At 50.4% G+C, this 12,833-nt stretch overlaps 1 protein-coding gene across 1 annotated transcript in view; it reads left to right on the top strand.

Moving 5' to 3' along the window:
• The window catches only part of LOC143663328 (uncharacterized), a 60,434-nt gene that overhangs the window by 19,202 nt on the left and 28,399 nt on the right, over positions 1–12,833 (top strand). Inside the window, exons 4-8 of the mRNA XM_077137075.1 lie at positions 1,848–1,927; positions 2,872–2,995; positions 5,011–5,148; positions 5,790–5,916; positions 8,716–8,774. Coding sequence (XP_076993190.1) covers positions 1,848–1,927; positions 2,872–2,995; positions 5,011–5,148; positions 5,790–5,916; positions 8,716–8,774 — 528 coding nt within the window. The remainder of the gene's footprint in view (positions 1–1,847; positions 1,928–2,871; positions 2,996–5,010; positions 5,149–5,789; positions 5,917–8,715; positions 8,775–12,833) is intronic.

Below are 12,833 nucleotides of genomic sequence, written 5' to 3'. Positions count from 1 at the left end.
CCCTGCAGGCTTTCCGATTGCCTTTGTTTAGTAGCTATGGTTTCAGGGCAAATTAAGAAAACAGTCAAGGCTGGATTTTTTTTTTTCATAAAGAGTTGAAATGAGGGGCCAACGATGTCTATAAAATAAGCGCATCTTTTAAATTTTTGACAATCCTAGTAGGATATAGAGAATTACAATAAACTCTATTTAAAAATTATGCTTCCCTTTAAAAGCAAAACCTTCTCCTCTTGCTGTAAGCAGAGGAGCTGAGCAGGAATGTGGCCTCCGTGATCTGGAACAGGGGCTGGCCTGTCTCGTGGCCCACGTGGCCCCAGGCATTTGTGGGGTCTCAGGCAGTTGTGGGGTTCCAGGCAGTTGTGGGGTCTCAGGCAGCCGCAGAAGGTCCCGGCTCTGACAGGATCTGCGGGTTTGCTCCGGACAGGGTCCCTCCCTTCCCGGCTTGGCACTGCCGCTCGGTGGCCAAATGACACCGTCTTCCCAAGTGTCTTTCTGAGACACGGGATGATGATGATGATGATGATGATATTTGCTGCAGCTGGGGAATGGGAGATTCCAGCTCAGGCACATGGGCGAAAGCCCCCCATGTACTCAAACAATAGAAATGGCAGCTGTGGTCAGCGTGCAGTAAATGAGAGCAGAGCCTGGGACCCTGGGAGCTCTCCGTGGTCCTGAAAGGCTCATGCTCGTTCACATTCAGACTCCATAGATCAGCAGGGTCTCTGGGTATGAGCGAGTGAGCCTGTCATTTATTGAGCACCTACTGCATGCCTGGTACCTTGCTAGGTGCTTTGGAGGCATAGTCTCATTAAAACAAGTAGTCACGCTACCCTGGCCCTGTGCCTCTACCTGGCCCGAGCTCTGCCCGCCTGCTCCTTGAGTCCCCAGTGCCAGCTGACTGCCCTGACACCTGTGTGGCCTGACCACCTCTGTCCTCGGTGGACAGTCTGGCCTGGCTCTGGCACAGTCAGCGCCTCACCCAGCCAGCCCGCTGGGCCACTGACTTGCTGTCCATCTCCTGAGACTAGGAAGGCTCAAATGGGTGTGCCTGTGAAGGTGTTTTGGAAACTAGTTTTAGGTCACATATTGATTATCCGCTACCATTTTTGGTACAGGTGTGTGGTTCAGTCTAGGGACATTTAAAATTGAGCCCTGGATGCAGGTGGTCATTCAGTAATCACTAGCCCTCTAATAAATTATTATAATACTTAGTTATAGGTCAGCCTCTTGCATTAGGCTCCTTGAGGGAAGACTGTGTTTCCTTCAGCCCTCCAGCTCCAAGCAAGGAATGTGGTCCCAATTATAGGCACAGCTCAGTCACAGTGGAAGAGTTGAGAAACAAAATGAATGGAAGGACGCTTGTCCTTCCTGCCTGAAACTGCTGCCAGTGGTGTGGGTGCTGACATGATAATTACAGCCCACACTTAGCACTTCCTGGGGGCCTGTCTCTGTCCCAAGCACTGCACCCCATTCAAGCCTCATGGTGACCACGAGGTACTTTCACAATCCCCATTTTACAAGTGGGGAAACTGAGGCAGGGGATATAAGTTTGCCCAAGGTCACACAGCAGGTAAGTGGCAGGACTGAGATTTGAACACAAGCTGAGCATCAGTCCTGTCCAGATATTAAGCACCCTCCCACCCACCTTCTGGCACTGGGGCTCTATCCCAGCTCCCTGCAGACTCAGTCACCTGAGCCTTGGGTTTGCTTTCTTGATTGTGCCTAATGGCAGCTCCGCAGCTTGGGAGGGAGGGGGCATCCTGCTTCTGTACCTGCTTCGCAGTGATTTGATGATGGCAAATCATTGCTAACCTCGAGGTTTTTCCTGTGTGGTGTTTCTGTTTCAGAAAAGGAAAGGGGGCTGGCCTAAAGGCAAGAAAAGGAAAACCCCGCGGGACCTTCCCATTCCCCGCGCACCGACAACAGGGTAAGACGACCCAGCGACCCACACTGTGAGCAGGGACAGCCATGGGTCCATCTAAGCCTGTTGTAGGGTTCGCAAGCTGCAGGGGGCTGACGGTTTAGTTCTTTAAGCTACAGTGAAGTCCTGTCGTGTATAGGGAGCAGGCAGCAGAGCTGGGCTTTGCTCACGTGTGGGGAAGGGTGTGGAACTGGCAGCTGCGGGTCTAGTTTCCATTGCAGCTTGAAGACCCAGGTGCTCTGTGACCGCAGGCGTGGCTGTACAAACTTCATCCAGGCCCCAGACTGCCCTCATCCCGGCACCCCGCGCCCCCCCTCTCATCCTCCAGCCTCTCGTGCTACAGGACGGAGGTCTCAGGCTGGCAGCGCCCCTCGCTCTCAGGGTCGCCCTGCTCCCTGGGAAGCTTGCCTGCTTCTCTCTTCCTCCTCGGGACCCACAGATCCCTGAGGGCAAGGATCCTTTCTCAGTCTTCCTGTGATCAGGGGAACCGGCTTGGGGTCTGAGGACGGGTTTGTCTCACTCCGAAGCCTGCAGCCTTTCTGTTGCGCCCTCGGTGAGCCCTCCATCAGAGCGGGAGTGCCTGAACCAGGACAGCCTGCAAACAGGTGCCATAGGTCCCCTCACAGGGGGAAACTGAGGCTCAGGTAGGTAAGCGACTTTCCCAGAGCACAGCACAGGGATTTGAATGTGTCTCCCACCAATACGGCCTCCCCCATCTCGGGACAACTGCCCCGGGGAACCTCTTTCTGCCTCCTTGGCCTTTTGTGGATTCTGGATAAACCAGCCAGTCCTTCATGAGCCTCCATTTCGCTGCTTAATTGAAAAAAAAAAATTGGGCAAACCTGTGACTCTATTTTTATAAAACCAGAAAGTGGAAATCGCTGCACCAGGCCCAGCTGTTTCCCTCCCAAGCCGTCGGCTCAGAGCTGTCTCGTGTGTGTTCCTTTCAGGTACGTGATATTTCTCAACGAGCAGAGAAGTCAGCTGAGGGCCAGGCACCCCCAGCTGCCTTTCACGGAAATAACAAAGATGTTGGCCGCTCAGTGGGCTCAGCTATCTCACGAGAGAAAGCAAGTAAGTCCCGCACCCAGTAGCGTGAAGGGTAGGGTCCCTGCTGAGCTGCGGTCCCAGCTGTCCGCTGCTCCTCCTCCTGCCCCTTTTCACACTGCAACCAGCAGGGATTTTCTGAAGCGCAGGCAGGAGGCGCCTCTCATCCTGCCCCATAAGAGCAGTGACTGGTTTCTCATTGCTCTTGGCACCCCTCCCAAACTATAGCAAGTTGTTAAGTTTAGGAAATTCTGGAATAAGTCAAGTTAAATGAGTTTCTTTCCTATTTTCTTGGACTTTTTGGACTGTTTTGGGGGGGGCACTTTAATATAGTCTTGTTCACTTAGGAAAGATTTTTCAAGCATCTGCGAAGGCACTGGTGTAGGTGCTGAGGCTGCAGCTGAGAGCAAGGCCGAGAAGGTTCCCTGCTGTCCTGGAGTGGCACTGTGAAGGAAGAGGCAGGCGAAGGCACGAGAATGTGCAGGGCTCTGGGTGGGAGCTCTAGAGTGCGGTATTTCTCATACTGGTTTTCCCACAGAATGCTTTTTTCAGAGAGCACAAGTTAAGCTCTTAGGGAAGTATGTCCTGGAGGTTACCTGGAGGAAACACCCATTTATGGGATATAGTCAAAGCCTCTTTAGCATGACATACATGCCATAGTCCAATGACAGCTTCTGCCACCACCCCTTCCCCTGTACATCTCAGCCACCTGAACGATGAACCATTTTCTGCTCAAGCCAGGCCCACTCCAATGTCGCCTCCTGTGGGAAGCCCTCCCATACCTTTCCAAAGTATATCTGCCCCAAGGCCCATAATCTTTCCAAATGGCACTCTGCCTCCAAAGTGCCATCCATGTCTGTGGGTCACATACCAAGACACAGAGCTGAACTGCTTTAAACCTCTGCAATTTTAATATGGATTTGTCCATAGAAAACTCCTGCTTCAAATAAACTGTTACGGAGAAATCCTAATTGGAGGGAGGGCAGATATAGGATGTCAGTTAATAACATCCCTCTCCTTCCTATCAAGGGTTGCAACCCTCTGGGAAATAGACCCAGGAGCCAGTCAGATGGATTCAGGTGTCAGCTTTCCAAAGGAGAAGCTGGGCGGACAGTGTCTGTGGATCAGTGGTGGCCCCAGCTGCTGGCAGAGCTGGAGTCCTGATCTCTCCGCTCAGGGCAGGCCCTGACCATGTGGCTGGGAGCAGAATTGAGCCCTTGCTTCCTGCCAGCCAGCAGATATCAGAATGCCAGCTGTGTATCTCTGCTCCTGGCTCTCACCACTCAGCTGAGTCCCTCCTCCCACAGGGGAGGGTTGGGGAGTGCGGAAGAAAGCAGGAGAACTAAGCTAATAGGGCCTCAGGAGTGGGCAAGAGGTGACCCCCATATCTGCACACACACACGTGTACAAATGCATATGCATGCACTCACTTGCACACACACATGCACACATACACACATGCACACACAAAACAGATCAAAGCAGAGCTACTCTGGGTGAAGGTGGGTGAGGTTGGTTAGGGTTCATTGCCTCTGTTGCCAAAGATGTAAGGCGCTGAGAGTTCGGTCTGCACAAGAGACAAAATTACACTTCGTTTTGCCAGTAAGTATGGTGCTTGCAAAGCACAGCTCGGCTCTTATGGGAAAACGAGAGAGACCGAGCCTCTGATGCAAGGTCATCGGGAATCTCTGAGCGATTCTCACAACCTCAGAAATCCTTTAACCTCTCCCTTCCCAGCCCCCAAGCCTGCAGCTCCCCCAAAGCCATGCTCATTTGTCCTTTGGTCTGACTGAGGTCCTTTCAGGAATGGGACAGAGGCCACGGCCTTGTGCCAGGTGGAAAGAGGGCCCAGGAGCAGGAAGAAGGAGGCAACTCCATGAAGTTTACCAGGGACCAACCCAGCACTTCAGTGTTTGTTTACTATTTACTTGGTAATATGACTATTATTTGTATCAAGTTACCAAGTTCCCAGAGTAAATAAATACTGTGGATATTGACTACTTGATGATATTCTTAGGGAGAGCTTTCACCACGGCTCTGAGTTGACCAGGTTTACCAACGGCCACTTGCGAGCATCCAAAAGGCCAGCTCTGTACCAGCCTGTGGCTAGAGAGGAGACTAAGCCCCTGCCTGCCCTCCAGGACCTCATGGTCTGGGAGATAGGGACCCTCCTCCCCCAGGTAGGCACAGACAATCCAGCGCAGGGGCTGTGGAGGGCAGGGATCTGTACCAGTGGCTGAGGGACTCCAGGGGCACCTGACCCAGCCTAGGGCCACCTGAGAAGGCTTCTTGGAGGAAATGACTGTCTGTGATGAGTCTTGAAGGGTAAATAGGATTTGGCCAAGGAAGGAGAGCCGAAAGGGGTGTTCCTGGGAGAGGAAAGATAACAGCAGGCAGTGCAGCTCAGAGGGGCATCCTGAGGTCTGGGGCTGGGGCTAATTTGTCTCTATATCACCAGTGCGTAGACTCAGACCCCACACAGAACAATGCACTGAGATTTGCATTCTTAATAATTGAATACAAGTCAAATGTCCCACATAGGGACCTGGTGGTGCCACCCTCCCCTGTAATTGTCAGACACACCTGTCAGAATGCAGGAATCCCCAGGAAGGCAGCTTCCAGTTTATCAGAAAGAAAACTTCGTGTACTGTAAATATCATTCAAAGGAGTGAATGTGTTTAAAGGTAGTGAGGTCCCCGTCCCTGGAGGTATGTAAGCAGAAGTTGGACAGCAGCTTCTTGGAACCAGAAGCTCTAGACAGTTGGATAAGAGGACACCACAGTCCCCAGATCAAGAGCATCCTCTGTGCCCCTCCTTTCAGAGGTATGTCTACCAGGCGGACGAGGATAAGCAGCGTTATATCCGCGAGCTCCAGGCCTACCAGAGTTCCGAGGCTTACCGAGCCTTCCTGCAGAGGCGGGCGGCACACAAGGCGCAGGCTGTGTATGGTGAGTGGGCTGGTCGGGTGGGCCTCAGCGCCTTGCAGCCTGGAGCTTCTTTCTCCTCTGCGGGGGGCTACAAATGATCACACTGCAGAACACGGGCTTGCACCCTTGCAGGTGTCCGGGCCACGACAAGCATTCAGGCCAGTCCCTTTCATTTAAAAGTCACATCCTCCCTGCACAGAGCAGCCAGCGTTGTAATCTTCCTTTTGTGGGTCTTTTGACCAGAATTAAGACACCCTGAACACAATTAGAGATATAAAGGCACCTCATTACCCCCTACTCAGGACAGTGCCAGCACGGTCAGGGAGCGCCGGGGCCAGGGAGTACCTTTTAGTACTTAGGAAGAGGAAGGGAACTGCGATTATCAAGCGCCCACGTGCACACGTACTACGGGGCCTTCTTAAAATGAGGTTCAAACTCAGCAGGCCCAGGGTGCCTGAGAACCTGCATTTCTGCTGCCTGCAGGGTACTGCCAGGCTGCTCGGCATGGAGACGCTTGGATGACGCAGTCCTGTCCCGCCATGTCCCTGCAACATGCCGTCAGCATCCTACCGCAGACCCCTGTGTAGGGGGCCTTTCCTCAGCCTGCCGGGATGGGGGTGGTAACCTCCCCAGAGCCTCCCCCGGTCCCATGGGTGGGACAGCTCTGAGGTCCACATGCCCCCCTTCCCTGCCAGAGGTCCCAGTGGGACTGGCCTCTGGCCTGGCTTTCTTCCCTTCCCTGCCTCCCTGTCCCCACCAGAGCCAGCCACCTACCCGGGAGTCCTTGTCGCAGGGAGGGCCCTAGGATGCCCCTTCCCTGAGGCAGAAAAGGGAACTCCATCTGTCAAGTGTCTGCTTCCCAGACCCACAGAGGGCATGTTCCACTCGTCATTTCTGTCTGTCCCTGTTGGGACTCGTCCCTGGCAGTGCCCCCCAGGGGTGCATTTTATGTTCACATTCACGGGCCCTCCCCCCCAGGCCACCCTTGGCCCGTCTCCTCGGAGGGGCTGCATCAGATGGGAGTCCAGAAGCAAGTCTCTGGCCCTGCACATGAGCTCTCGGGTGCAAGGAGGTGGGCTCGTCAGGAGGGCAGCACCCCCCATTCATCTGCAGAGTTTCTGTCCTGAACTCTCTGTGTTACAAGCTGACCAGTGTCACCCGGGGTGTCAGTCCTGGTAGAGCCACCCATCCTCCAGCTGTTGCTTCTCTAGGGGGACCCCCCAGATGGAGGTGATCTCTGGGACAGCTGACGGGGACACTGAGCTTCCACCTGGGTCAGTCCTAGGGAGCCGGCCCCGTCCAGCAGGTGGGCTCCGAGCCGAAGTGCCTGGGTATGAACGCTGACTCAGCCACCTACTGGCTCTGTGACCTGGGACAGAGCCCTTGAGCTCTCTGCACCTCAGTTTCCTTGTCTGAGCAATGGGGCTGCAATAGGACCTTCTCCTCAGGGCTTAGGGTGGATTAAGCCAGTTAAGCTCTCAGGAACTTGGTACTTGGTGCTTGCACACGGGAGCTGTTAATAAATGTTCATACTTGTCAACCACTCCCTTGGCTCAGGGGCCCGGGGCTTCCTCCCCCAGCTTCATCCAGAGCAGGAGTTGGCAAACTTTTTCTGCAGAGGGCCATATAATAAACATTTTAGGCTTTGCAGGTTATTCACAGTCTGTTACAGTCACTCAGTTCTGCCCTTGTAGTGCAAATCAGCACAGACAACATGCAAACAAATGGGCACGGCTGTGTGCCAATAAAGCTTTATTTATAAAAAGAGCCAGAGGGCCTGATTTGGTCCATGGACAGCTCCACTCTGACCTATTGTACATGTTGGGTTTATACCTAACATTTGTTTTCAATCAAGCACCTGCAAACACAAAAAATCCCTTTTTATATCGCTGGTCTATAAATGCTCTGATATGACTTTATAGGTGCTTTAAATCTGTTGAGCACAGTTGGGGGGGGGGGCTGTGAGGTCTCTGGTTCCCAGCACAGAGGTTGGGGCTGTGGGTACCAGAGCAAAGCTGGGTGCATCCTGAGAGCTCCAGCCAGGGGCTGTTGTCATTGCCTACTCACGTTTTTCTCCCTAAAATGCCATTTGTCAGAGCTTAGCTGAGAAACTATTCTTGCTGGGTCCTTTGGGCATGGGAGGGGTGCAGTGCTTGACTTCTAGTCCTTGCACTTGTTGTAGAAAGTCTGGGCCATTGTGAAGGAATGTTGAGTAAATTATTTTTTATTTCTTATTTTATTGATTTATTTATTCATATTTTTGCATGGGCGGGCTCCGGGAATCAAACCCGGGTTTCCGGCATGGCAGGCGAGAATTCTGCCACTGAGCCACCATGGCCTGCCCCAGAGTTTGGTTTTTAAGCAAGCAAACAAAACTGTGCTCCGCTACTGCCTTAGTTAAAACAATGGTCTCTCTTTTTCTTTTTTTTTTTTTTTACAGTTTATTATATAAACAATATAGTAATAATACAGAATTTGGGAAATACCATCTCGAATCTGTCATGCTCAAAAAGAGAACTGTTTTCATTTTCCCTCGTCGGTATCTAATCTACCTCCCGTACCTGGCCAGGTATTGGTGAACTAAAGTCACAGGTACCTGGCGCTTTGCACTTGGCTTATTAGGATTTTCAGAGCACAGTGGAAATTGAATCACTGAAGCCACACGCTGGGCCGGCAGCAGGTAGCACAGAGGCCTCTTGAATTAAATTTTTTCAGCCTCCGAAGACAGTTTTGACCCCATAGTTGATGTCCCCCAGATAAGGCTGAGCCTTTCCTGAGGCAGACTTACTTTTAAAATGGTGTCGTTTGTTTCTCCATTAGGAACAGGAGCCCCTGGAAGCGGCTTCGAGAGTGATGGCCTCGACTTCTCAGCAGTCGACGTGAGTGTTTGGAGGGGCTGGTGAAGGGTGGGGTGGGGGGGTGCAGCTTTAAAATAACCACCCGCATTTGAGGCCTAAGGCTGAAGAAGGTCCCCCCCCAAAAGGGTCCCAGGCCCTAATCCCTGGCACCTGTGACTGTGGCCACCTACGTGGGACAGGGATTTGGTGAGGCAGCCATGGGCCATGAAGCTGCCAGAAGCTGGAAGAGGCCAGGGCGGACTGTGCCCTAGAGCCCCACCCACACTTTCATTTCATCCCTGGACACTCACTCAGACATCTGGCCTCCATTTCGGTTGTTTTTGGCCGTCTAGCTTCTGGCACTCAACAAATACACTTGAGCTCACGCTTTTATCCCTCACTGGGGTGTGGCCAGCACAGCAGCCTCCATGGGATGAGGATTTCCTGACCCCAGCTGCAGGAGGGCAGCAGCCCAGCACTGGGATTGTGGAGGTGGGTGAGTGTGGCCCGCGTCTCCTGTAGGGGAAGCTCCTGGCATGTGTGCGCTGGATGCCACGAGGTACCTGTGACAGCCTGGGTGAGAAGGAGCCCCCAGGCTTTGGCAGGATGCACTCGAGAGGGGCCCCATCCTCCAGCCTCTCCGCACTGAAGGGCCTGGGCTGCACCATCAGCTACTCTCCCACCCTCTGCCTAGAACCTGCTCTGGCTCCCTATTGCCTGCATGGTTAGGCTTTCTCTGACCTGGCATCCATCCCCCATCCAGTCTCATCCACACACCATGGCCCCCATGTAGGACGCCAGCCATGGAGATGCTGGCTGGTGCCAGAAACTCACCTGACCCTGTCACCGACACCGTGACCCTGACGAGTACCTGTCAGTTCTCGAGGCCTCGCTTTCCTCATCATGACCCAGAGTTCAGAGGATAATGTGGGCAGATGGATGTGCTGACACCTTCAGTGTAGTTTTCATACCTGCCGCCAGGTATAGGTGACATCGTGTCACACTCCTTATGCATTCGCCCTGTAAATAAACAAGAATAGACAGGCATCAGGCGAGGGACCAGTGGTCTGCGGCTCGGTGTCTGTGAAGGCGCCATTCCTCTTGGGTGAATGAAACTATGACTTCGTTCTAGTATATGAAGATGTCACCCTGGTATTGGAAATGATATAGGATAAATGATTCCTGGGCTCGTTTCTCCCCTCTGATTTTTTTTATTGTAAAATATGACATATATACAAAGCAAAGAAAGAAAAAAACAATAATTTTCAAAGCACATCTCAACAAATAGTTATAGAACAGGCCCCAGAGTCTGCCATGGCTACCACTCCACCATCTCAGATTTTTCCTTCTAGCTGTTCCAAAACACTGGGGGCTAGAAGGAATATTAATATAGTGATTCGGCAGCCGTACTTGTTTGAATCTCATTTTCTGTTATACCTCCTCCTCCTTTAATCCTTCTTGCAATCTGTAGGGGTCTTTGGACAACGCCCATTCTGACTTTTTCATGTTGAGAATGGGTAGCCCACACCAAAGGATGGGGGGATGAAATTAATTGATTATCTTGGAGGAACTGGTCCCTCTGGGTTTCAGGATTTATCTGGCCTAGGAACCCTCCAGGAATTATATATTCCAGGAAGGCAAACCTAGTGCATGAAACCTTTCTAGAGTCTCAGAGCCCTACGTGTTCTTAAGAGTTAACAGGAGTGATGTTGGTTGAGGTTTAGCAAACCATGGCCATCAGCACCATCTAACTGGAGCTTATGTAAGAGCAGCCTCCGGAGCAGCCTCTTGACTCCATTTGATCTCTCTTGGCCACTGATCCTTATTTTACTACACTTCTTTTCCCCTTTTTGGTCTGGAAGGTGTTGTTAATCCCATGGTGCCAGGGCCAGACTCATCCCTGGGAGTCATGCCCCATGTTGTCAGGGAGACTTTTCACCTCTGAATGTCATGTCCCACATAGTGGGGAGGGTAATGATTTTTCTTGCAGAGCTGAGCTTAGAGAGAGAGAGGCAATTAACAAAGAGCAACAAAGAGGCTTCTTGGAAGCAACTCTTAGGCCTCTTTATGGGTAGTCTTAGCTTCTTCCCGACAGAAATAAGTTTCATAAGGACAAGCCTCAAAATCAAGGGCTCTCCTATTTTCTTGGGAGTCACCAGTGATTGAGAGGGTACCTGGGGTTTCCCAGATGGGACAGTTTAATTATTCCATATATATTCCCCATTTGTACCCTCAAAGGACTCTACGAAAAGTTTTCAGTTGTCATTCCACCATAGTCTGGGCTGTCTCCAGGTATTACATTGAACTTTACAGAATTACAAGGCCTTGTTCCTGTTCTGGACTCCAGGAGTTTGGGTTGTTAAATGAGCTCTCCACACAGGTTGGTTGAGAGTATGTGTTATAGAAAATTTAGCTTCTAGACATAATAAACCTCTCTGCCTTTGACCTCTACAGTAGCTGAAGGTCTAGAGTATATACAGTATCAGCTTTTACCCTGTATTCTGATTTACCTTAGTCTCGGCCAGATTGGCTTCATTTTTCTCTCTAATTAAGGCCTGATCTCTTTTTCAGTCACTTTAACTGTTACTGTCTGTAGCTACACTAATTTTCAGGGCCACGGCGCTCCATTTCTGGGTCTTAGGTGTCACAGAGTTACTCAGTGTTCCAGGGAAATACCAGCTGATACCCATAGAGCTCAGTGTCTCTGAATCTAGAAATACACTTACAACTTCAAACTAAGTGTGACTGCTGTAAAGGCTTACAATCTAGGCTCCCCTTTTCTCGTAAATATTTTCTGAAAGAGACCTTAGTGTATCTGTTCTTTTGTTTCTAGCTTATTTTGCACAACACATTATCCCCAAGGTTTATTCAGTTCGGTGCATGCCTCTCAACATCCTTCCTTTTTGTGGCCACACCATATTCCATCATATAAATGTGTCACAGTTCACCATTCTGCTTCTCAGTCATCATGTACTTCGGCTCCCTCCATCTATTGGGCATCATGGATAATGTCCACAATAAACAGACCATGTCTTCCTGTGTCCTCGCTTGGTTGTACAATCAGCAGCACTCTCAATTTTAGACACTTTTCACTGGCCCATAATGACAGAGAGCAGGCATACATAGCATCACCAACTATCATATCAAAACTACCCCTTATCACTTGTCTACCCCCCAGTTAGTTGCCCTGGTGGTGCTGTGGTACTATTGATGTCTCCCTGTTAACTATTGGTTATCGCATGCATTTTTAGTGAACCCCCCCATATCCCTTTACTGCTGACTCTTTATCTACTATCAAACCATTGAAATAGTTCATTGGGAGTGCCTCAAGGCACTTTTGTGCCTCAAAGGACTCAAAGTCAAAAGGTGAAGAGGCAGCCAATTCAATGGGAGAAATATTTGTAAATTTAATCAGTGGGATATATGGCACTGTACATCCTTTTGAATCATATTCACCTTCAATATGACAATGTTATTTATAAACCCGCTAATTTGTTAACCATCACTTCTATCCATTCCCTTACGTGCAGATCTAACCTCTTTGGGTGGTCTTTCCTCGGTGTCTAGCTTTTCTGTACCTCTAGTTCTGTTATTGCTACAGTATAACCTTTGCGGTTACATTAAACAGAATCATAATAGTGAAATAAAACAGTATCTGTCCTTTTGTGTCTGGCTTCTTTCACTCAGCATTATGTCCTCAAGGCTCATCCACGTTGTCACACACTTCAGGATGTCATTTCGTCTTACTGCTGCACAATATTCCATCATATATATAAATGTATTCCATATTTTGTTTATACACTCATCTGTTGATGGGCATTTGGGATTGATTCCATCTTTTGGTGATTGTGAATAGTGTTGCTGTGAACATCGGTGTGCAAATGTCTGTTCGTGTCACCACGCTCAACTCTTCCAGGTATATACCGAGTATTGGTAATGCTAGGTATTGAGCAGCACATTATTTAGTTTTCTGAGGAATTGCCAAACTATCTCACACAGCAACTATACTATTTTACATTCTCACCAACAGTGAATAAGTGTTCCAAATATCTCCACATCCTCTCCGGCAGTTGTATTTTCTACTTGTTTAATAGCAGCCAT

This window comes from Tamandua tetradactyla, chromosome 19, assembly GCF_023851605.1.
Source record: "Tamandua tetradactyla isolate mTamTet1 chromosome 19, mTamTet1.pri, whole genome shotgun sequence".
In the NCBI taxonomy this organism is placed as follows: Eukaryota; Metazoa; Chordata; class Mammalia; order Pilosa; family Myrmecophagidae; genus Tamandua; species Tamandua tetradactyla.
The sequence above is the reverse complement of the archived record's forward strand: the minus strand, read 5'-3'. Positions and strand labels throughout refer to the sequence as shown.